General features: G+C 36.9%; 3 protein-coding genes and 1 long non-coding RNA gene across 4 annotated transcripts; 2 read left to right on the plus strand and 2 right to left on the minus strand.

The window, feature by feature from the left end:
* Positions 1-1,871: 1,871 nt before the first annotated feature.
* On the plus strand, positions 1,872-6,157 carry LOC140864669 (CBS domain-containing protein CBSX6). Its single transcript, XM_073268963.1, has 3 exons — positions 1,872-2,161; positions 3,677-4,118; positions 4,583-6,157. The coding sequence occupies exons 2-3, from the start codon at positions 3,775-3,777 to the stop codon at positions 5,487-5,489; spliced, it is 1,251 nt and encodes a 416-aa protein (XP_073125064.1). The 5' UTR covers positions 1,872-2,161; positions 3,677-3,774; the 3' UTR covers positions 5,490-6,157.
* Positions 6,158-7,369: 1,212 nt separating this feature from the next.
* LOC140864876 (probable E3 ubiquitin-protein ligase RHC2A) lies at positions 7,370-9,296 on the minus strand. The gene has a single exon (XM_073269274.1). The coding sequence runs from the start codon at positions 9,065-9,067 to the stop codon at positions 7,943-7,945; it is 1,125 nt and encodes a 374-aa protein (XP_073125375.1). The 5' UTR covers positions 9,068-9,296; the 3' UTR covers positions 7,370-7,942.
* Positions 9,297-13,528: 4,232 nt separating this feature from the next.
* On the minus strand, positions 13,529-18,485 carry LOC140863427 (probable E3 ubiquitin-protein ligase RHC2A). Its single transcript, XM_073266857.1, has 2 exons — positions 16,917-18,485; positions 13,529-14,114 (listed from the first exon to the last, which is right to left on the minus strand). Exon 1 carries the CDS (start codon positions 18,300-18,302, stop codon positions 17,154-17,156), a length of 1,149 nt encoding a protein of 382 aa, XP_073122958.1. The 5' UTR covers positions 18,303-18,485; the 3' UTR covers positions 13,529-14,114; positions 16,917-17,153.
* A 1,389-nt stretch (positions 18,486-19,874) lies between these two features.
* LOC140867761 (uncharacterized) lies at positions 19,875-21,786 on the plus strand. Its single transcript, XR_012145259.1, has 2 exons — positions 19,875-20,048; positions 21,543-21,786. It is a non-coding gene; the product is annotated as an uncharacterized lncRNA (long non-coding RNA).
* Positions 21,787-24,016: the final 2,230 nt, after the last annotated feature.

Below are 24,016 nucleotides of genomic sequence, written 5' to 3' on the forward strand. Positions count from 1 at the left end.
TAAGATAATCATTAATATATATATATATATATAATTATATTATGAACTAATTATGATAGCTTTGCTATTTTATGTTGTAATTTTATTGCATAATTAATGAGATGATAACACGAGAAAAAAATGCGATGATTAATTTGTACGTACTTAATTTGACATTAAATTTTCAAGTTTTATAAGATGTTTTGTGTAGTGCAGTGACGGAGTCACATTGATGGCAGTCTGAATAACCAATTTGTAAATTAATTTTGAAATAATTTGATATTGATCCGATAATTTAATTCAAAAAATTTAAAAATTCCATAGCTTAAAATTATATTCCGGTGTAAAATGTCAAAAGTGAAAATAAAGATAAATAGATATAAATAGAAAAGTTTTGGCCGCATATTTTCTTCATACTAATCACGAGTTATTAATCATGTGGATTTTAAAAATTCCTAGTAACAGTGATATATAGCTTCCGACAATCATTGAAGGACTTCGATATAATGTGTTTTTTTTTAAGAAAATAAATAAATATTTTGTGCTTTTTATTTTTAACTTGTCTTTTTTTTTTTCCCAAACGTATTTGATCCTATCGTTTTGGAAAGAAAAATGAAAAAAAAATCGTAAAAAATTTCATGTTTTCTTTAGAACAGTACTACTCTTAAAATGTATTTACAGATAAATATTTATCTTCAAATATGTGAGACACTCAAATATATATATATATATATATATATATATATATATATAGAGTTTTGCTATCTTGCTCATCCACCGTGCCCATCTAATGTGCCCACTATGAGGTGACACTCAACTATTGGACGCACAATTCATCACATCAAATAGTTGAGTGCCACCTCATGATGGGCACATTAGGTGGGCACGGTGAGTGAACAGGATAGCAAAATTGTATATATATATATATATATATATATATATATATATATATATATATGATATATTCATCTTCTTTTTTCACAGTTAGGACACTGGTGCAGACGAAAATTATATGGGTCCAAATATATTTTTTGGTTACGTTAGCTCAAATCATTTGTTCCATTTTTTGTTCTCTTTTTTAAATTATAATATCATATATCAATTTGTTCGGTAAGATTCATTGAAACACCGGAACATGCGCTGTCTACTCATTCATTTAAAAATGACCAAACAAGAAACTCCAATAAAAAAAAAATATAATTAATAATGCTCAATTTTAACTTATCTCAATTAATTTCGCCTTATTTTCGTCATATTACTTATCTATTTATTAATTAATAATTTTATATCAATTACTTATCCTATCATCCAAATCAAACGGTGCCTAATATTTAAAATTTCACTTCAATTCCATATTTCTTTGTACCATCTATCTAAATTATATATCCTTTATATATGATTGAGTGACCCCAACCACCATTATAAATTATTAGTAATCATTTGCATGTGGATAGATATTTTTTTTGTTACATTATTTTTTGGTATTAAACATATTGTATATAAAATATTTAAACATTATATTCAAAATTAAGGAATTTCATAATGCTTTTTAATAGTTTTTGATACATTTTTTAATACAATTATTTAGACAGGATTGTTTTTTTTGGGGTCAATTTTGAATGATGTCTTATAATATTAATATATATTGATTTTATAGATTAGGATTGATCTGATTATTCCGTGAAAACCTTGTTATTATTAAAATATTTATTTATTTCGTTACTCTCGTTTTTTTATGAGAAATATCTGACTTTGCTACCCGATGATAGAGAAAAAAAAAACTTCATCACATATAATAAAAAATATTTATTCGAGTATAAATAATTTATTAGAGTTTGGTAGTCAATCATACGGTTCCAAATCAAGATATTATTAATTTCATTTTCCTCGTATTCTTAAAAAATAATTGTATTGTATTTTTAAGAATTATTTATTTCCTTGCAACATATTTAAGCAGTGGAACTGCAAGAGCAGTGCCATTTCGATCATTTTATCCATTTTTATTGCTCTGTTGATTGGATTTTCAGATTTTCTTCTCTCATTCTTAATTCTTTCTTCCTCAAACAGATCAGATTTCTGCACAGCTCTTAGGATTTGACCGCCGGATTATCAGATTCAGAACGTTTGTTCTGGAGTTTGTCCGGTGCTCTTCGAGCTCCTTCACCGGATCCTCCGCGTACAGGTTTGATCTAGTTCTGTGTTATTTCGGATTGTTTCAGCTACGGTTGATCTGGGTTTCTGATTTTGAATGATTTCGCTGAGTTCTTGTTCGATTGCTTTTAGTTTTTCTGATTTTCTGAATCCCCATCCCGAAATTCTATGTGGGCCTTTGATCGCCGGTAGTTCCTAGACTTCTTGCTGGTAGCTAGTGTGGAGTTCGTTGGATTGTTGATTACAAATGAAGAAGCATTCCGATTTTGAGCTAATATGTTTGAGACTCTGAGTCAGAGAAAATTCATTCTCACGTACTTTGTGACAATGATGTTTGGGTAAATGCTATCCACTCGGCCGCCCCAAATAAATTATTCAAATGATTTAATAATTGAATTCCATGCGACAAATCATTAAAGCATCAATATTGTGTGGAACACTTTGAACAAGCTGCCCCTTTCCAAATTTTTTTCTCAAACTTAGCTGGAAGAAGCCGTCAACCAAGCGTAGGTTTGATCCAGCAAAAGTGGGTAGAACTAGTTTTTAAAGTTCTGGAGTCCTTAATCTGGTAATTGAGTCTTAACAGAGAAGTGAACTAGACCCTTTTTTAAAAAAAATCTTTTCTTGTTAGAAAAGCCTGAAAGAAGGTGCTTTCAGTTTGGACATGAATGCTGATATGCTATGTCCATCACTTCGGACATGAATGCTCTATTGTAAATTTGTAGTATTGAGGGGATATTGAAGCAATACATCAGATACATTAGTATTTTAAATTGATTCTGCACAATTTTGAGTTTACAATGTAGAAGACTTGTCATGAAATTCTCAATGATGGAATACAAGTGATGATTTAAATGTTAATATATAAAACAAAAGTTTTGGGGGTTTGGGACTTGAACTCACTCATGCTCGAGGACATCTTGGATGTTCATCCAGTAGTTAGGGCATATAATTATTATTATTTTCTTTCTCGATGTTTATTCGAGCTTCAATTCCTCAATGTAAACACTCGATATAAATGTTAATATATAAAACAAAAGTTTCACAACAATACTAATGTTTAGTTTCGTTTTCGGCGATGAGGTTCTGGAAATAAATTAAACATAACCTTCAATAATACTTCACTTTTTATAACAAGTAATACACATGAATAAAATTATTAAATTAATGAACTTATTGAAGCTTATCCATTTTGAAAACTAGCTTATCCATTTTGAAAACTTTCCTTGTTGAACTGATATTTAAATTGCAAAATTGCATCATTTCATATTTCGAATAAATAATTTAAGACAGGACTATTGCATAATGAATTTTTCATGCCCCTGTTTTTCAAATCATCATACTTCTTCCTCCTTTTCATTTAATAACCACCCAGCATTGTTTCACAACGTATCGACTTTCAAAATCCACATCTGAAAACAATTTCAAAGGTATTACACAAAGTATTGCCAAAGCCTTTTTATTATTATGTGCTGAAAGTGATATAAAGCCATTTCACATAAACATTTCTGCCCATATCTGATCTGGAGTTAAAATGATTGGACAGGGATAATTTTTTCATCATCGTTCCCAAAATCATTGGAGCAATTTAGATTAAATCATCCCACAAGAAGGAAATAGCTAGTTTTTGGATTTGCTGTATAGATGGCATCAGTGTTTTTGTACCATGTCGTGGGAGATCTTACAGTGGGAAAGCCTGAGCTATGCGAGTTTGCTGATACGGAGACATTGGAAGCTGCCATGGGCGCCATTGGGGAATCATCGGAAGGAGGCATTCTGGTGTGGAAGAAGAAATCACAAAAGAGTGTGATGGAGAATGCTGAAATAAGGCAACAAAGGTTTGTTGGCATCCTCAATGCCCTGGATATTGTGGCATTCTTGTCCAGAGAAGATTCTTTGTCTGATCAGGATAAAGCCATTAAAACCCCTGTTTCCCAGGTTGTGGTCCCCAACAATGCTGCTCTCAAGGTTGTTGATCCTGGCACAAGGTTGGTCACCTCTCCCCTTACTTCTCCGTTTCATTTTATAATCAACTTCCTGTCCAATCTCCTTTTCCCTTCTTCTTCTCAGCAATCCAGTGATGTGAAAGATATGTTGATTCTTTTAATTCCTGTTGTCAGTTTCCCTGCTCAATTGCGACCATAAGGCTTAAATATCATCCTTTCTTACTGTGTAAAACCTTATGGTTTTCAAATATACGGTTATTCTGGCATGCGTAAGAATTGAAAATTTTTAGTTGCTTTGATTCCACGAGTCAAATTTTCTTGGGTTTTCATGTTGTGCTGTATTTTTCACTGCTTCACGCATCAAAAGGGTACACATACATGAATCCAAATCTTGCATATTTGTTTTGAACAACATCATAAAAGATTAGACGTAAACTTTTATGCCTGTAAAACTTCATGTGGAAGTCCAGAAGTGAGAAAATCTCCAGTGGTTCCTTGTTTTCCAGATTAATAGATGTGTTGGAGATGATGAAACAAGGTGTGAAGCGAGTCCTTGTCCCCAAAAGTTTAGTGTGGAGAGGAATGAGCAAGCGCTTTTCCATTCTTTACAATGGAAAGTGGCTAAAAAATGTAGATCCTTCCACAGGCAACAGTTTGAACGCTGTTGGTAATGCCACTCGACCATCAGCTTCAACATCCTCCATCCAGGACAAATTTTGCTGCCTATCAAGAGAAGATGTGCTTCGCTTCCTCATTGGTTGCCTTGGCGCCTTGGCCCCTTTACCTCTTTCTTCTATTTCCACCCTCAGAGCAGTCAACCCAAACTATATCAGCATCGAAGCATCGTGCCCAGCAATTGATTCCACCAAAAAGCTTCCCCGTGAACCTTGTGCTGTGGCAGTTGTGGAGCAAACACTAGACGGCCAACAAAAGATCATTGGTGAAATATCGTCATCTAGACTATGGAAATGTGATTACTTGGCTGCTGCTTGGGCACTGGCTAATTTATCAGCTGGACAGTTTGTTATGGGAGTTGAAGATAACATGCATTCGAAATCGCTTCCCTTGCTTAATGAAATGGCTGCTCAGACCGATCTAACCAATGGTGGTGAGGCAACTAAGTCGAGAATATTCAGTAGCAGAAGTATGGGGTTTGTTAATAATTCGTCCAATCCAAATTTCGGAGTTGGTAGGAGCATGTACCGTGGTAGAACTGCTCCTTTGACCTGTAAGGTGACGAGCTCATTGGCTGCTGTCATGGCACAAATGTTGTCGCACCGTGCAACCCATGTGTGGGTAACCGAGGCGGAAATAGAAGATAGTTTAGTTGGTGTGGTTGGATATGCTGATATCTTGGCTGCAGTGACCAGACAACCTGGGACAGTCGTTTCTGAAACCCACCCCACATCATGAGCAGCACTCGTTTTCGAGTCATACTGTGATATACATCATTTCAAGCTGGTAAGTCTCCCGACTTTGGGACACTTGAAATGGATAAGTTTTGCATTGTTGATGTTTATATTTCCTCCTTGTTTGTAGAAGTGAGTTGAGTCATTGAATTTGTTTTATTTGTTCCATGGGATGACAACTTTTTAGTCTTCATTATTTTGGACCAAAAGTGTGTTAATTTCTCTTGTTTGATGCTATGTGCTAAAAAGGTTCGTTGGCTTTTGATTTATTTTGACGTTTTTGGTTCTCGACATTAATTTATCATAAAAACTAAGCTAAAAGGGTATGTTGCTTACATGCATTATCCCAGCTCAATTTCTCACCAAAATTTGGTACTTTTTTTGAGTCGAAACCAATTTGATCTAATATTGGGTTCGCATGAGTTCGCGCATTAGTTTTTTTAACGATGAATTAATGTCGGGATCAAAAACATTTTAAAATGCTTTATTCAAGGTACCTTTTTGGCAAATGGCAAACAAGAGAAGCCAAAACAGTTTGGATCCAAATAATAAGAATGAAAATTGGAATCATCCCTTTTGTATGTTGACCGGAAAAATAAAGATTGGTTGCATTATTGTGTATTTTTCTTTTTCTTTTATTTTTTTGTTCAAACATTCAGACTTGAAAGTCTTGAGGGATGTACATTGTGGAAATTAAGTATTGAAATATATCATGAAATTTCACATCTATTCATTTTAAATAAGCAGAATTCTACTTTTAACGGTTGCCTCATTATAATGACTAATGTGGCGCTATATGCTTTGTTCAACCGAAAATTTGGTCTTGAAATATATAAAATCTGAGGAACATCTCACGTGAAAAATATACAAGGCATGTTGATCTATCATTTTCATCAATGATTGAGAAAGAATTCATCTGGCAATTCAGTTTGGTTTTTGGTTTTTCCAGTTTCGATTTAAGGTTTTTCCAGCTTTAACCAAAATTTGATCACCCCTAAAATCAATCGTCTAAAAAAATCAGAAGCTCCAAAGTCTTAAAAAATTTCTTTCTGTGGTCAAAAAGATTAATCCAAGCAACAACATATTTGTTATTGAACGAGAATATTTCAATTCAACTGTAGAAAATATGCTGCCACTTATGAAATCATACATCAAAGTTCTTATCCCGACAGGCCACAAACAAATGGCATCTCAGAAAGGAGAAATTGTCACCCTTTAGGTGTGGCTAGGTATCTCATGTTTCAGAATAAACACCCGTTTGCACCCACAAGTATCCTTGCAAGGTGGTGAAAACCACATCTTTTTTTCGTCTTTTTTTCTCGTTTGATATTGGACTAACTCGAAAAAAACTCATGTAAGTTCCCTTATCATCAACCGTTAGATTAAATGTTTAGGCACTGTGAAGGTGGAACAGGTCTGTATTTTGTACACAAATATCGTTCTCACACTCTTCAAGGTCTGTCTCTAGGAATGTTACCTTCTTTGAATCTGAGCCTTATTTTCCCCCCAACTCAACTTTAGAGGGAAAATGCATGACAGCATATATGAGAAGATGAGTATATGGGTACATCTTTAAGTTCTAACCATAACCCCCCTTCTCCAAATGTTCCTGTAGCTATATTATATCTCTCAAAATCATTCGCGACACTACGCCGGTCAAAATTTATGATTTGGAAAAACAGAGAAGTAAGCTCTATAAAAGATTGCACTGAACTGCTTGTTAATTCTAAGAGATGTCCTTATTCATCTAAAGTGAACACATCCAAGCCAGACTGTGCATTGCCAAGAGTTTAACCAGAATATTTACTCCAACAGGGTGAACAGAATAATACATTTATACAACATATGAATCTGCAAGTACATTTCTCCTCCCACATTTGTACAACAAAACAACTTGATGTGATGCAAAGTTCAACCTTTTAAAGAGACAAAATCAACTGCAACCACAACATGAGTTTTTATATGCATAAAATCAACCGTGTGATAACACATTATAAACAATACCGCTAACGCATTCTCCATGACATCGTGTAAGTTTTCTATATGTGCCCATGCACCATAATACAAGAAGTTTCCTAGGCTAAATTAGACCGAGAAAATTAAAAACAAAAGGTACTCAAATACAAACATCATAGGAACTACCATTTGCAAAATTGTGAAGGAAAACAAACGCGAAAAAGAAAGAGGCACTCTTTCAAGTTCCAATAGCTTGGTTGGTTCACTTCTAATCCAATATCCGAGAACCCAGTCCCGCCATTTTAGCATCATCATTCTCCAATTCATCAACCTTATGTCATGTTTTTGCACAACTCACTTCACCTCAGATATCAGCCAAACGTCACTGCACCAGAAATCTAGAGCACAAACCAAGACTTGCGATTCTTTACTCGTTGCACATCCGGCTATACACATTTTGAATAGAAACAAAGTTCTTCCACCAGCACTCATCAGGCCAATTTACACACTCTCACCATTAACTTCATAACCCCGTCGACTAAATTGTCTCGACGTCGAACTAAACGAAGGTAGCAAGCCACTCCTCCGACTCACTCTAGAACCCAAACTAGAATTAGAGGATCCACCTCGACCGAAACAAGCAAACAAATTATGCAAAACCCTCCTCAATCCACTTCTCTCCCTTGGCACGGTTCCTCTAGACCCCCACGAAATTCTCCTTGAAACCCCATTATTATTAAAACCACCATCCATTTCTGTGTAAACCACAGGTAACTCCCTCTCTCCACCTCCTCTTCTCCCTCCAGAAAATCTTCCAACAGCAAACCCTCCACCTGGTAATCTCCAAATAGTCAGTCCCACGGTCTCATCATCATTCGCCACTTCATTCGCACCCCTGTCCCCTCCCGCCACATCATGATTTCCGTTGACGTTCTCATTATCAGTGGGCAACTCATGTCTACAGACAGGACACGAATTTTTCAAGGAAAGCCAGGGCAAAATACAATCTTGATGGTATAAATGATTACAGGGCATTTCACGAGCTTCAACCCCCAGCTCAAAGGACTCTTTACAAACTGCGCAGTGTGATTCAAGCGCTATGTGCTGCCCAATTATCTCGACTGTGGGCATAGATTCAATGGCAGCTTTAGAAGCAGGCGGGTTTCGATCGATTCTAGCAATCCCATTAGACTCAATTTGTGCGAGTTGTTCGAGCAATCTGTCAAAACCCGACCCAAGTAAGAACTCCGATATACTGGCAGGCAACGGCCTTAAACCCAACCCAGCTCCATCATCATAATACAGCTCGAATCCAGCCCCGCCATCATTAAGACCACGGAGAACTATAACCGGATTGAACGGCGACCTATCTCCTCCGCTCCTACGGCTCCGTCTCAACCTCGAGCTCAAAGCCGGCTCTGCAGCAGAGCTCGAATCGGGGTTTCGCATCACGTCCAAGGAATCAGCAGGAAGAGGGTGTCTCCTCGAGTCGCCGGAGAGCGGAGATCGAGTGGGAGTGTCGATCACTTCGACGAATTCGCCGTTGCAGTGAGTGCAAGCGACGGAATCTTGGGTCAAAACCCTAACGAAGCGATTGCATCTATAACACCAGAAATTCGAAGACATGGACAGCTACAGGTAGTCTTCTTAAGTTTCAAAATCCGTGTCTCAGATCTGAAAAAATTCGAACTTTGCTCCAAAATATGATTGAAATCGAAGAAAACTCAGAGAGAGAGAGAGAGAGAGAGAGAGAGAGAGAGAGAAAAGTGATAAATAAAACTCCAGCGAGAATGAAAGGATATGCGTGGAATAAAACTGCGTACGCTATACTGTGTTGTGTTAGTTGACGACAACATATGCCTTCTCATGGAATCTGTTCATGCTATGAATTTGACACATAATGAGTACGAACCACGAGGGAACTATATGTATGGACCTTGTTCAACCGAATAGATCGGATCTATTCGGCTCATCCCATTTTGATCCACCTCCCACGGGTTGCTAAAATCATGACCCGACTTGCATTTTTTTTTAATGATGGACATATAGGATTGGCTAGATAAAAATTGACATTTCTACACGTGTAATATTGGATTTTATTTAAAAACAAACAAACAAAAAATTATGAACGTACGTTGGACAATACGAGTATTAACTCAATGATAGGGTCGACCTTACCGTCATGTACCATGTTTTTGGGAGTAATGTGGGCTAATTGCATGGGTGCCCCCTATGAAATTTTTAATAGGCATAAAATTCCCTATGAATATTTAATTAGCTATTAAGCCCTCTTCCTTTTGAATTAATAGCTCACGTGCCCCAATCTCAGTTCTATTATATTTGTAATTATCAAATGACATTTATACCCTTCATATATAAAGGTGAGAATGCAGTCATTTTCCTCACTTTACGCAAACCCTATCTCCCCAAATCGAGAGTGAATGAGACGAAAACCTAACTGAATGCTACCACTTTTTCTCCATCAACTGTTCGTGGTCAATATTTGATAATCTCTGTATGAAAAAGTTCTCAGTGAGTTTTATTCTCGTTCTTGCTTTATTTTTCTATTCGTATGGATTTGTCCAAGAAGTTCGAGGTCTGGTATGGAGGTAGGTTTGAGTTAAACAAGAAAGCTTCGTATCCAAAGATAATTTATAATGGTGGTTCGAAGCATGTGTTTGAAAATGTGAACTTTGATAAGTTTAATTTTAGAGATTTTCACGGTCTTTATCTCCTATGTGGTGGTAACAAAGTGAATGTGAAGTATTTTTTTAGAATTCCTGATATTGTAATAGAGCATGGCCTAGTAGAAATATTCGGAGATAAAGAATTAGCAGATTTGTATACATATTGCAAAGATTCTGATTTTGTGAAAATCTGGATTGAGGAGTCAATGACACCACCTCTTGAAGTACGAGACCCCAATGGGAACTCAGTAAGGGTAGAAGAATTTTTGAATTTAGGACCTATAGGCTATATTGAATATTCTAGTCATGATAATCATGAAGTTTATGATAAATCTGGTCCTGAAATTTGTGATAAATCTGGTCCTGATGTTTATGATAAATCCGGTCCTGAATTTTGTGATAAATCTAGTCCTGATGTTTCTGATAAATCTGAGTCTCATCCAGATTTTGAACATAATGAATGGGAATGGGGATTCATTGGGTCTAGTGAGTTTGATGACTCATCAGATGAAAACTACATCATGTCAGATGATGAAGGTAGTGTTGATAGTGGTTTATTTGCTGAAAATGAGGGAACTCGATTGGCAGGGTCAAGTCAAGGGAGAAATAAAGATAAGAAAAAAAAGTAAAAAGGGTAAGAAAGCTGGACTGACAGGATCAATTCAGGGGAGAAATGCAGATAAGGGGAAGAGTAAGGTAAGTGGGAAGAGAAAGGTAGATGAAAATGATAAGGGAAAGAGTAATGTAGGTGAGAAAAGAAAGATAGATGAAAATGATATTGATTTACAGTGGGATAGTGAAGTTGGTGGGGAATATGAGCTACTAAGTGTTGGGAGTTCAGATAATGAGGGCCCTAAGCATCCTATTTATAGTGAAGGACAAAGTATGAAGAATTTTGATCTTGTTGTGGGAATGAAATTCAAAAATGCTCATGAGTTTAGAGAAGTTCTTAGAGACTACAGTGTTAGGGAGGGTTATGAGTTGACACTAAAGAAAAATGAGTCTTATAGGGTGACAGCTGTCTGTAAAAAGGGTTGTGATTGGAGGATTCATGCATCTTCAGTCATGGGAGGCCCCACTTTCCAAATTAAAACAATTAATGGTGAACACAATTGTGCAAAATCTGACACCAACAAATTTGCTAACTACAAGTATTTGGGGAAAAGGGTTGAGAAGATTGTTAGAGATAACCCAGATATCAACATTGATCAACTGAAAAATACAATTACGAGGAAATGTGAAGTGGAATGTAGCAAATGGAAAGTTTTAAGGGCAAAGAATTATGCTATGCAGAAAATAAGGGGTGTTGATAGCCTTCAGTATCACCTACTGTGGGATTATTGTGAGACAGTGAGGAAGTACAATCCAGGTTCGAAGTTTATACTTAGGAAGAAGGAAGACTTTGAAACACCAACTTTTGAAAAGTTGTATTTCAGTTTGAATGCCATGAAAAATGCCTTTTTAGAAGGGTGTAAACCTATAATAGGTTTGGATGGTGTTTTCTCAAGACAATACATGGTGGACAGATGTTGGTAGCCATAGGGAAGGATGGGAATGAAAACATGGTTCCAATTGCATTAGCTGTAGTGCAAGTGGAGAATAGAGAAAATTGGACTTGGTTTTTAAGAGAGTTACTGGAAGACATAGGAGGGTTGGGAGATGGAAGATGGACATTCATATCTGATAGACAAAAAGGCTTGGTTGAGGCTGTGAAAGATCTGGCACCGGATTCAGAACACAGATTCTGTTTAAGACATATGTACCAAAACTATAAAAAGAAATATAGGGGGCTGAAGTTAAAAAGACCTATTTTGGAAGGTTGCTACTACAGGGAATAAGAATGAATTTGAGGTTCACATGAACTACATATCAAAGGTAGATCCTAAGGTTAATGCTACTTATGAGACAGCTTGTGAGTGGCTGCAAAAAATTCCACCAAACCATTGGGCCAGAAGTCATTTTCAAACTACTTGTCAATCAGATGTTGTAGTCAATAATTTATGTGAGTCCTTTAACAGTTATATTCTTCATGCTAGGGATAAGCCCATTATAACAATGCTAGAGCGTATTAGGAACAAATTGCTCGAAAGAATACAGAAAAAAAGGCAGGAATGAAGAAATATATGAGAGAAATATGCCCAAACATAATGAAGAAGATCAATAGGAATAAAAAGTTTTCTAGATTATTTGTTGCTTTGTACTGCGGGGAGTCTGAATATCAGATTCAATGTTTGTCTGTCCAAGGAAATCTGAGTCAGTATGTGGTTGATTTGTCGAAGAAAACATGCACATGTGGAATGTTTCAGCTCTGTGACAGAAAGGAAGACCTGCAAGATTGAGAAGGAAAGATGTTGATGAGGGCAGTAGAGTTTCCACAAGGAAAGGACTTACACATAAATGCAAAAAATTTTTGGAACTTGGCCACAATATCACAACATGTATCAATCCAATTCACTCAAGATCTAATTTATACAAGGTAAATACTAAGAATAACACTTAAACATATTTGATGAAATGTTTTTTTTTTAACTTGGCCACAATATCTGTTTTGACCATTATAACTTCTAAAATTGCAGGGGAATGAAGATGAACGATGCAGCATGCAATTTGATGATCAAGATTCACATCCATTTTCTAGTGCTTCCAAGAAAACAAATCGTGCAACGATTAGACAATCAAAACATGGTTCAAGTAGAGCTCAACATGAATATTCTAATGCATCTCACTCAATTCCTGAGGTAATTCTTCAATTGGATTATATATTTTTTAATATATGTTAGATTTATCAAACTGGAACAAAAACTTGAGGGCTCAGTATTCACAGGATTTGGATAATGTTGGGAGAAGAGTGCAGATGCACCAATTGTCCAGGGAAAATGACAATGTAATGACAAATGGAATTGGAAGTATAAGAACAAAAAGTGCTACAATTGAAGGTGAAAATTCAAGTGTAGATAAAGTCTTCACATCGGCAGCAGTTAATGAAGCTACAATGCAAAGCGCTAATGCAATAGCTCATAAAGCTGGGATTGGAAGTGCAGTAGCATCTCCAAAGATAAACTAAGGGAATGTAGCAATTTCTGCTATTTTGTATTTTGTCATTAAATGGATTGCCTTGATTTTGAGTACCAAAAATTAAACTGGTAGTAAGATGTGCATGAAAAATGCTTATTTTTTAGTGTGTCCCTTGATGTTAGTTATCAAACATTAAGTTGAATGTTGAGATATATGTGAATTATGTTTCTTTTGTACCTTTTCATTCATTTATTTCTTACAAACCCATCGATTATTTTTCATGAATACGCTAAATAAAAACCAACTGATATACTTTTAAATTGAAATAATACACACAAACGTTATACAATACTCACAATCCAAATGAAATTCACACAAAGAAAACCACTGTCATCTTCATTAATACAAAAGCCAAATGAAATTTCATACAACAAAAACCATCATCATCTTCATTAATACAGAGGAGTGCACTTATTAGAAGATTACATACTGCATATACCCAACAATTCACTTAATCAGTAGAACAACTAGCACAAGAAGAAAGAAAACACAAGAAACCCAAGCAACAGGAATATATCCAGTCGCAAAATAGCCATGTATTGGCACCGATCCACTGGACATAACTTCTCCTTCTTCATGAGCTTTCTTCTGGTTATCAAAACCCCCATAGCTGTAGTGAGAGGCATCTTTGAATTCACTGTAAGATTCTTCTTTGCTGCCATTAGGTATCACATTATAGTTCTCGGGCTTGCACCAACGAAAAAATCCACATTGATTTGTTGAGCAACTGTAATATAGCATGTCTTTGGACTTCTTCTTCTCCGACATAACAACCCTAATTTCGGCCATCATTTTGCAGGAACACAATGGAGGTGTCGGGTACCTAACATCAAAGCTCGAATTCATAGCTGATTTCCGCCATTTGCATTGAGAATCCATTAAAGTATCACTTCTCCAAATATTTCTTCAACCTACGAAATAATTGAAATGAGAGCAAGTGACAATAATTCAATAGGTTTATCAAGGGCAAATAAGGTAGTTCACGTGAAAAAATCATCATAAAATGATAAACACACGCATATACAACCCGTGTATTCACAACTTCAACAGAAGGGGTCACGTGAGCTATTAATTCAAAAGGAAGAGGGCTTAATAGCTAATTAAATATTCATAGGGGGTTTTACGCCTATTAAAAATTTCATAGGGGGCACCTATGCAATTAGCCCGGAGTAATGTTCACATTGTCTTCTTTTCTTTCTTTGCGTAGAGTTGAACATGATTCTCACGGATTTTGGTCCAATGCGAAATTGCTAACCATTTGATCTAGGAAGGAGATTATACCCAGCATCGAACAATCCAACCCAACCCAACTCAACTCAAGTCCAATTAATTTGATTGCAAAAGTTTACGCCGCCGCCAAAATTGGTCGATAGTATTTTTCACACGTAATATTTGTGTTTATTACATTATAATATTAGGCACCGTTTGTTTCGAGAATATGATAAGTAATATTTGGATAAGTAATATAATGTAATATAAAATAAATAGAAAATGATAGTTAATTTAATATTTAATTTGATTGATAGATTATAGTTTATTTGATTTGATTGGTTGAATTTTATATTAAAAATATAAATTACCATTTTGTTCTTTTGAGAATAAATAAAATATGAATAATATTATTTATAAGAGTAATATATTAATTTAAATTCAATGATTTGATTGATGTATGATAAATGATTAATGATTTGATTGATGTAAAATAAATGATTAATAGATGGATAAATAATATGACGAGAATAACGCAGGATTGAATAAGATAAGTTGTACAAGTACTAATTTTAAAATATGAATAATATTATTTATAAGGGTAATATAGTAATTTAAATTCAATGATTTGATTGATATAAAGTAAATGATTAATGATTTAATTAATGTAAAATAAATAATTAATAGATAAATAAATAGTATAACGAGAAGAAGAAAGGATTAAATATGACAAGTTATACAAGTATTATTTGTACTTGTACCAAACAAGCCCTAAAAGATAATCTACATGTAAAAAATTGTCAATTATGTTATTAAAAAAGTAACCAACTTCAAGCAATTAAACATGGTGAGAGTTAATTATAGTTTTTCTGCATTATGTCATGTTTATCATGCCATCAGGCATCAGAAATATGATTTTTTTTATTTTTCTAATTGAAAGGTTCCTCTTATTTACCGATTTATTTGATCCTATCCTCGAGCTAGCTAATACACTTTCTATTGATCCAATGAATGTAAAGGGAACATGTATGTAAAGCTGTCACTTTAGATATGCACAACTCTACTGCCCGTATAATTATGCTTAATTAGGAGCTATTTGCTTTATTCAACTCGAAATTTGACCTTGAAATAATTAGAAATTGTAGAAGACATCTCTTATTCATAAAAAATCTCACCTCAAGCATCATTTTAGATGCAAATTTAATGTCAGCTTTTGTGGCCAGTGAACCTTGAGAAGATTCAAATCAGAAGCTCCCAAAGTTCAAATTTTCATTCAATGGTAAACAAAGATTAATCCTAACCACAACACTTTTCAAATGGACACTGGCCGAGAATATTTGAATTTAACCATGGAAGAATATTTAACGACTTGCGAAATCTTAGTCAAAGTTCTTGTCGGGACGCACCACAAGCAAATGGCATCTCAGAAAGGAAAAATTGTCACCTTTTTAGGTGTTGCTAGGTCTCTCATGTTCCAGAATAAATATCCCCAAGCATCTTCGCAAAGTAGTGGGTAACCCTCTCCTCCTTTCTCATCAATCAAATGCCTTTCAAAGTTCTTAAATTTCCCAACTAATTTAAGTGTTCTAAAACAAGCCTTATCGTCCATTCGCTCCTTGTCCTCGTTTCCAAAGTTCTTAAATTTCCCAACTAATTTAAGTGTTCAAAAACAAGCCTTGTCGTCCATTCGCTCCTCGTCCTCGACACGAGAAGTATTTGGTTGTGAAGCGTGCATTCATTCTCGCAATCCAACTCAACCCAAACTTCATCCCCCAGTAAACAAATGTGTCTTTATCAGTTATTCTATTTTGGGATAGTTCAATGTTAACATGTAGGCGGTACCCTAACAGATATTCGAACAAATGTGTCCTTTCAGTTATTCTATTTTGGGGATAGTTCAACGTTAACATGAGTACAGTACCCTAACGGATTTTAGATCTCACATAGGACATCGTATTCCCCTCTTTTTTACTACTATCCCAGGCACTTCAGAAAATATTTCAAAACTTAACCTACAAGACCATTTATAATACATTTCTACTATAGATAAATCTGCAAGAACATTTCTCCTCCCACATTTGTACTCAAAACAAAGTGATGTGATGATCCAAAATTCAACCTTTTAAAGAGATGAAATCAACTGCAACTACAACTACAACTACAACTACAACTACAACTACAACTACAACTACAACAACTACAACTACAACTACAACTACAACACAAGTTTTTATCTATAGAAAATCAACCGTGAGATAACACAATACATACAAATAGGCATCCTCCACAACAATGTACAAGTTTTCTATATGTGAAGCCGCCAATAACTTTGCCCATACACCATAATACAACAAGCTTTCTGCCTAAATTAGACCGAGAAAATTAGAAACAAAGGTACTCAAATAGAAACATCAAAGAAACTACCATTTGCAAAATTGTGAAGGAAAACAAATATGAAAAAAGAAAGAGGCACTCTTTCAAGTTCCAATAGCTTGGTTGGTTACCTTCTATTCCGATATCCGATAACCAAGTCCTGCCATTTTAGTATTATCGTCCTCCGATTTGTCAACTTCATTTCATGATTTTGCACAACTCACTTCATCTCATATATCAGCCAAATATCACCGCATCAGAAATCAAGAGCACAAAACAAAACTTGAGATTCTTTACTCAGTTGTAAATCCAGCTATACAGATTTTGAATAGAAACAGGGTTCTTCCACAAGCACTCATCAGGCCAATTTATGCACTCTCACCATTAGCTTCGTAACCCCATCTACTAAGTTGTCTGGAAGTCGAGCCAAATGAAGATAGCAAGCCATTGCTCCGACTTGTTCTAGAATCCAAACTAGAATTAGAGGATCCACCTAGACCGAAACAAGAAAACAAATTATGCAAAACCCTCCTCAATCCACTTCTATTCCTCGACACGATTCCTCCAGAACCCCACGAAATTCTCCTTGAAACCCCATTGTTATTAAAATCACCATCCATTTCTGTGAAAACCACAGGTAACTCCCTCTCTCCACCTCCTCTTCTCCCTCCAGAAAATCTTCCAACAGCAAACCCTCCACCTGGTAATCTCCAAATAGTCAGTCCCACGGTCTCATCATCATTCGCCACTTCATTCGCACCCCTGTTCACTTCTGCGGCATCATGATTTATGCTAACGTTCTCATTATCAGTCGGCAACTCATGTCTACAGACAGGACACGAATTTTTCAAGGAAAGCCAAGGTAAAATACAATCTTGATGATACAAATGATTGCAAGGCATTTCACGAGCTTCAACCCCCAGCTCAAAGGACTCTTTACAAACTGCGCAGTGCGATTCAAGCGCTATGTGCTGCCCACTTATCTCAACTGTGGGCATAGATTCAATGGCAGCTTTAGAAGCAGGCGGGTTTCGCTCAATTCTAGCAATCCCATTAGCCTCAATTTGTGCGAGCTGATCGAGCAATCTGTCAAAACCCGACCCAAGTAAGAACTCCGATATGCTGGCTGGCAACGGCCTTAAACCCAACCCAGCTCCATCATCATAATACAGCTCGAATCCAGCAGCAGCTTCTCTTCCAGCCCCGCCATCGTTAAGACCACGAAGAACTATAACCGGATTGAACGGCGACCTATCTCCTCGGCTCCTACGGCTCCGTCTCAACCTCGGACTCAAAGCCGGCCCTGCACCAGAGCTCGAATCGGGGTCTCGCATCACGTGCACGGAAGCTGCAGGCAAAGGGTGTCTCCTGGAGTCGTCGGAGAGCGGAGATCGAGTGGGAGTGTCGATCACTTCGACGAATCCGCCGTTGCAGTGGGTGCAAGTGACGGAATCTTGGGTCAAAACCCTAACGAACCGGCTGCATCTGTAACACCAGAAATTCGAAGACATCGACATCTACTGGTCTTGTTATTTCCAAAATTCTTGTTTCAGATCTGAAAAAATCCAAACTATCTTAGTGAATTGAAGAAAACTCATACACATATATCTACTTTGTTTCGAGAAAATGATAGATGGAAAAGAACGGAAATTGGATACGGCTGCGTATAGGAGTGGACGACTTGAAGTTGACAAATGCAATCATATGGGCAAGCCGCCGTCTATGTTGATGGTATTATTATCGATTTGGTTTTCAATTTATGAAAAATGTAATTTCAGACGTTTTATTTTGTTTTGGTTTAGTTTTATAATATAATGAACCGGTTTATAATGTTCGGTTTGATTGCTTGATTAATAATACATAACACAATAAAATATAGAGATGTTCATCGGCCGATTCGATTTCGTTTTTGGTTTTTTATTTTGTTTATTTCGGTTTTAGTTTTAGAAATATATAATCCGATATTCGAACAATTTTGCTTCGTTTCGGTTCGATTTTCTATCAAAACGGTTCGATTATTTCGATCAATTATTTCGGTTTTAATACGATTATTAAAATTAATAATATAATTATATTGTAAAATATATATAATATGTTGTTTTTAAAATGATTTCTTAGTAAAAATTTTAAAAATAAAATTTAAATGAATTACATAAACAAAAATGAATTAAAAATTACATTAAATAATCATCAATTAATTAACTATAAATTACAAAAACAGCTATGAATTACATAACAAACAATCAACTAAGAATTATTCAAAATGATTATTAATTCACTAAATATCATCTCAGTTATATAAATTCAAATATAAAAAAATTTTAATTTAATGAAAATTCGATTTTGACATATATAATCCAAAATCGAACCAAATAAACTTCGATTTTAAGATTTATATCCGAATTACATAATACAATCAGTTCGATGTTTGATTTTTTCGATTTGAATTTACGATTTTTTTTTTTGTTTTATCCGAAATCTGAACACCCTTACTTACCTGGACATTGGCTAGCATCCACACTATTACGTTAGTTCAAGTTAAATGTGTAACACCCGGTATTTTTAATTACTTAAATTCGCCTGCATAATTAGGATATTTAATTATTTAAATTTATGATTTATGAGTTAAATAATTATGTGAATTATTTATGCATGATTTAATTTATTTTTAAGCATTTAACCCATAATTAGTGATTTTTATGATTTTTAGTATTTTTATTATTTAATCGCGTAGACGGGACCGTGGACGGACGAGATGACAACTTTCCACCCAAATTATTTTGTGAGCCTTTTTAGAGCCCAAAAATATTATTTTGAGTTTTATTATCCCAAAATTTTAAGTATTTAATTTTATTTAATTTTAGGGGTCATTTTTTATCCAAAATTAGTCAAAATATTAACTTTTTAGTATTTTTAAAATTCCCCTAAAATTATATTTCGGGATTTATTTTATGTTTCAGATTTTTTTAAGGTTTCTTTTAGAGTTTTAGTAAGTTATATTTTATATATATATTATATCCTTAATTATATAATTAATTACCCTATTTCTATTAAAATAAAACCTAAATCTACCCAACCCCACCCAAAAACCTCACGTCACTCTCAATTTCAGCCGCCACCCCCACTCACTTTCTTCATCCTCTCGACCCAGCAAACCCAGGAAGCCATAGCCAAGGATCGTGAAGCTCCAAAAGTCCCGTATTTGCGTCCCGTCGTCCCGGAACCGCCCCACGCTCGTGTTTTCTCGTCATCTTCGGTGAAAGGCATGATTCCTTCGCATATTTTCGTACCATATCAGTTATTATTCGTGTGTGTAGTGTTATGCATCAGAAAATTTCTTGAAACTACAGGGAATTGTTACGGGTTGCTTGTTTATGCATTATCTTCCTTTGTTTCTTGAATCATGGCCACGTTTTTGGTTCACCATGGATGACAGGGCGGCTGGTCAGGGTCCTAAGGGGTATGTGGTCGGCCTGGACTCGTGTGGCTCGAAGAGCTCGAGCCAAACGAGCCCAGGGTAGTAGGTTCAGTCATGCGGCCGAGAAGGATGCAGGTTAGGGTTTGGGATGAAGTGGCTTCGGGTTCGACGTGCAGTCGTGCATGGGGCTGGGACTGGGCACAGGTTAGGTCCGCCCGGACGTGGGCTACGTCCGGGCGGCGGCGCTCCGGCCAGGGGCGGCCGGAGCCGGCCGGCAGCAGGCCAAGAGGGCCTGCTGCTCACGGCCGAGGGACTATGGGAGAGGGGGGATCGGGTTGGGCTAGGTTGGGGGTCTGGGTCGGGTCTGGGTGGTCCGGGTCGGGTCGGTTAGGTAGTGGGTTGGGTTAGTGAGTCCGGGTCCGAGTTTGGTGGGCCGGGCTCGAGTATTTTATTTTTAAAGTATTTTACGAAATTATGTGTTTTTGAGTCAAATAAATTGAAATAAAATTATTTGGACTCCCAAATAATTTTATTTGAAATTTTTAAAATTTTAATTAAGTTAGTCCATTAATTTCATGGGTTTTTGAGCCCATAAAAGTTATTGGGCCAGTCTATGGGTTTTTGGGCCCATTGGGCCAGTTTAAGTGTTATTGGGCTTAGCAAAATATTAATGGGCTTAATTAATTTAATTGGGCTTAGAATAATTGTTGGGCTTAAGTATGTTAATGGGCCAGATTTAAGTTAATGGGCTTTAGTGTTAGGGCCAGCAGTCCAGAACCATCCATGAGAAAAATTTCGTGTCCTGATTATATATTTAATTATTTTTATGCATTTAAGTTATTTTAATATATATGTTAGTAAGAAAATTAAATTAAATATATATGAAGGACACACAATTTATTTAAGTACATGCATTCATGAAATAAATTTTATGCTATGATTGAATTTCTATGGTTGAGCAAATAAAATATTTTAGGTGGAAATTGAAGTAGTGTGGCCATTTATGTATGGGCAGTTTCTGCCATTTATGTATGGGCAGTTTTCTGCCATTTATGTATGGGTGGTTCGCCACCAGCCTCGTACGATGGTTTCCTAGACTGATCAGTCGCACTATGGGTCACACTTACGGATAGGACCATACGATGTTCAGAAAACAAATGCTCAACAACTTATGTATGTATGATATTATGTATGTTTATTTATGAAATTTATGTTATTAATTTTTAAGCATGCTCATTCATGTATACGTATGTATTAGTAGTAAATTGATTTAAATTATTTTAAACCCTTGTTAGTATGCATGTTGGGCCTCTAGGCTCACTACACTGATATGGTGCAGGTGAGTACGTAGAGGAGCAGGTTACTCCTACCGGTGGTGAGGATCTATGAGCTGTGCTACAGTAGCCCCGTGACCGTGTCAGCTTCTGAGTCACCGTGCTTGAGTGTCATGAAACCTTTTATTATTTTTAGTGGTTGAGGTTTATGGAAATATTTCATTAAATATTTTTAGTGCATGCACATTGCTATTTATTTTATTTATGCAGTATATTTTTAATTCTAGGGTTGACTCAGTTGTTTAATTATTTTAAAGAATGCATTTTTATTTAAGTATTTAAATTGTTTATTTATTTAGTCATGAATTTATTTTTAGTATTTTTATTTGGTGCATATATGTATGGGCATATATGTACTTATATTTAGTTAGTAGTATAAAAAAAAAAAAAAAATTCCGCATATTTATTTATTAGAGAGTTAGGGTTGTTTCAGTTGGTATCAAAGCACGGTCCTTGGAGGGGTCACTACTGCTTTGCGAGCTCAGAAATCCACGCTACCGGTCTGTAAGTTTTAAATCTTTATAGTATGATTTAAATTTCTAGAATTTAAGTTAGCCTTAATTTTAAACACTTAGTTATGCAAGGCGATTTACGTTAATAAATATGTGGTGGTGCAGAATGCCTCCCAGACAGGTGAATCGACGTGGGAGACCTCCACCTCCACCTCCACCTCCACCGCCACCTCAGCAGCACCCCATGACAGCACTGGAGCAGGCCAGTGCCACGATGATGGCGGGTATTACTGCCTTGCTGGAGCAGCAGGCTGCCCGTCCCAGACTGTCCCACGAGGAGGACGTCGCAGAGAGGTTCCAGAAGAAGGGGCCTAAGGAGTTTGTGGGGACCACCGATCCGTTGGTGGCTGAGGGATGGATTCGCTCTCTTGAGTCCATCTTCGATTATATGGGGATCACAGACACCGACAGGGTGAGCTGTGCGACGTACATGATGCGAGGCGATGCAGCCCTTTGGTGGGAGGGTGCAGTCAGAGGAGTCCATCTACCTACACTGACGTGGGCTGAGTTCAGGCGTATCTTCTACGCCAAGTACTTCACCGAGGATGTGCGCAGTCGCATGATCCGAGAGTTCATGAGTCTCCGTTAGGGGGACAGATCTGTTGTGGAGTATGTGAGCCAGTTTGAGAGGGGCTGTCACTTTGTGCCCATGATTGCTGATAGTCCGCAGGAGAAGCTGCGACAGTTTGTTGAGGGCCTGAAGGCTGAGATCAGGCATGACGTACGTATGGCAGACGTCTTTACATATGAGTCTGCAGTCAGCAGGGCCTTGCGTTCCGAGGAGGGACGGAGGGAGATACAGAGAGAGCAGCAGGGTAAGAGGCAGTTTGTGCAGTCAGGGTATCAGCGACCATCTTCGCAGCCACCTGCGAAGAAACAGTCTACAGGGCCATCTAAGGGCCCGAATCAGCAGAGGCCTCAGGGGAAGCCACAGCAGCAGACTAGGGGCGGGGCCCCTACTCCAGGGAGATATCCAGTGTGTCCGAAGTGTCAGAAGATGCATTCCGGGCAGTGTCTTATGGGAGCAGGAGTCTGCTATCGTTGCAAGGAGCCAGGGCATCAGATTGCCAACTGCCCGCAGAGGCAGAATGTCAGTGGGCGAGTTTATGTGATGCAGGCTGAGGAGGCAGACCCAGATACCTCCTTGATCACCGGTATACCTAACCCCTAGAACTTTTTCAATTCTTTGCTTTTGTTTAAATTGCGATTATATCTGAATGCCTGTTACATGAGTTTAATTATCAGCATGCTAGAATAAGAATTTTGTTTCTTTGTGATTAGAATTAAGGATTTTAGTGTTTTAACCTTGGGAGCATAGTGGTGTGAATTGTTGGGAATCTTCTGCGTGCAGGGAGAATTCTAGTTGGAGGCAACTCCACGTTTGCGTTGCTAGATTCAGGAGCCACGCATTCGTTTATCTCCCGAGATTTTATCAGACGGATAGGCATTTCACCGGAGGTTGTAGACAGTGGTTACGATGTTACCATGCCATCCGGACAGATTATCACTACCACTAGTGTCATCAGGGATCTGGCATTGGAGTTGCAGGGACACTCCATTCGAGCAGATCTAGTGGTTCTTCCATTGACTGGGTTTGACTTGATTTTGGGTATGGACTGGCTATCAGTTAATGGAGCTTCGATTGATTTCCGACGTAGGACAGTGTCAGTGAAGCCAGCAGGAGGTGAGATGTTTACTTTCTTTGCATCTCAGTCTAGCAGTATTCCTCAGATGATATCACTTGTTCGTGCGAGGAAACTGTTGCGCAATGGATGTCAGGGTTTTCTTGCTAGTGTGGTCACTACCTCAGATGTTTCTAGCAGATCTTTATCAGATATAGAGGTGGTACGTGACTATCCAGATGTTTTTCCTGACGATGTTGCAGGAGTTCCACCAGTGAGAGAGGTGGAGTTCAGTATTGAGTTGTTTCCGGATACTGTGCCTATCTCTAAGGCACCGTATCGACT

This window comes from Henckelia pumila, chromosome 4 (assembly GCF_033568475.1).
Source record: "Henckelia pumila isolate YLH828 chromosome 4, ASM3356847v2, whole genome shotgun sequence".
Taxonomy (NCBI): Eukaryota; Viridiplantae; Streptophyta; class Magnoliopsida; order Lamiales; family Gesneriaceae; genus Henckelia; species Henckelia pumila.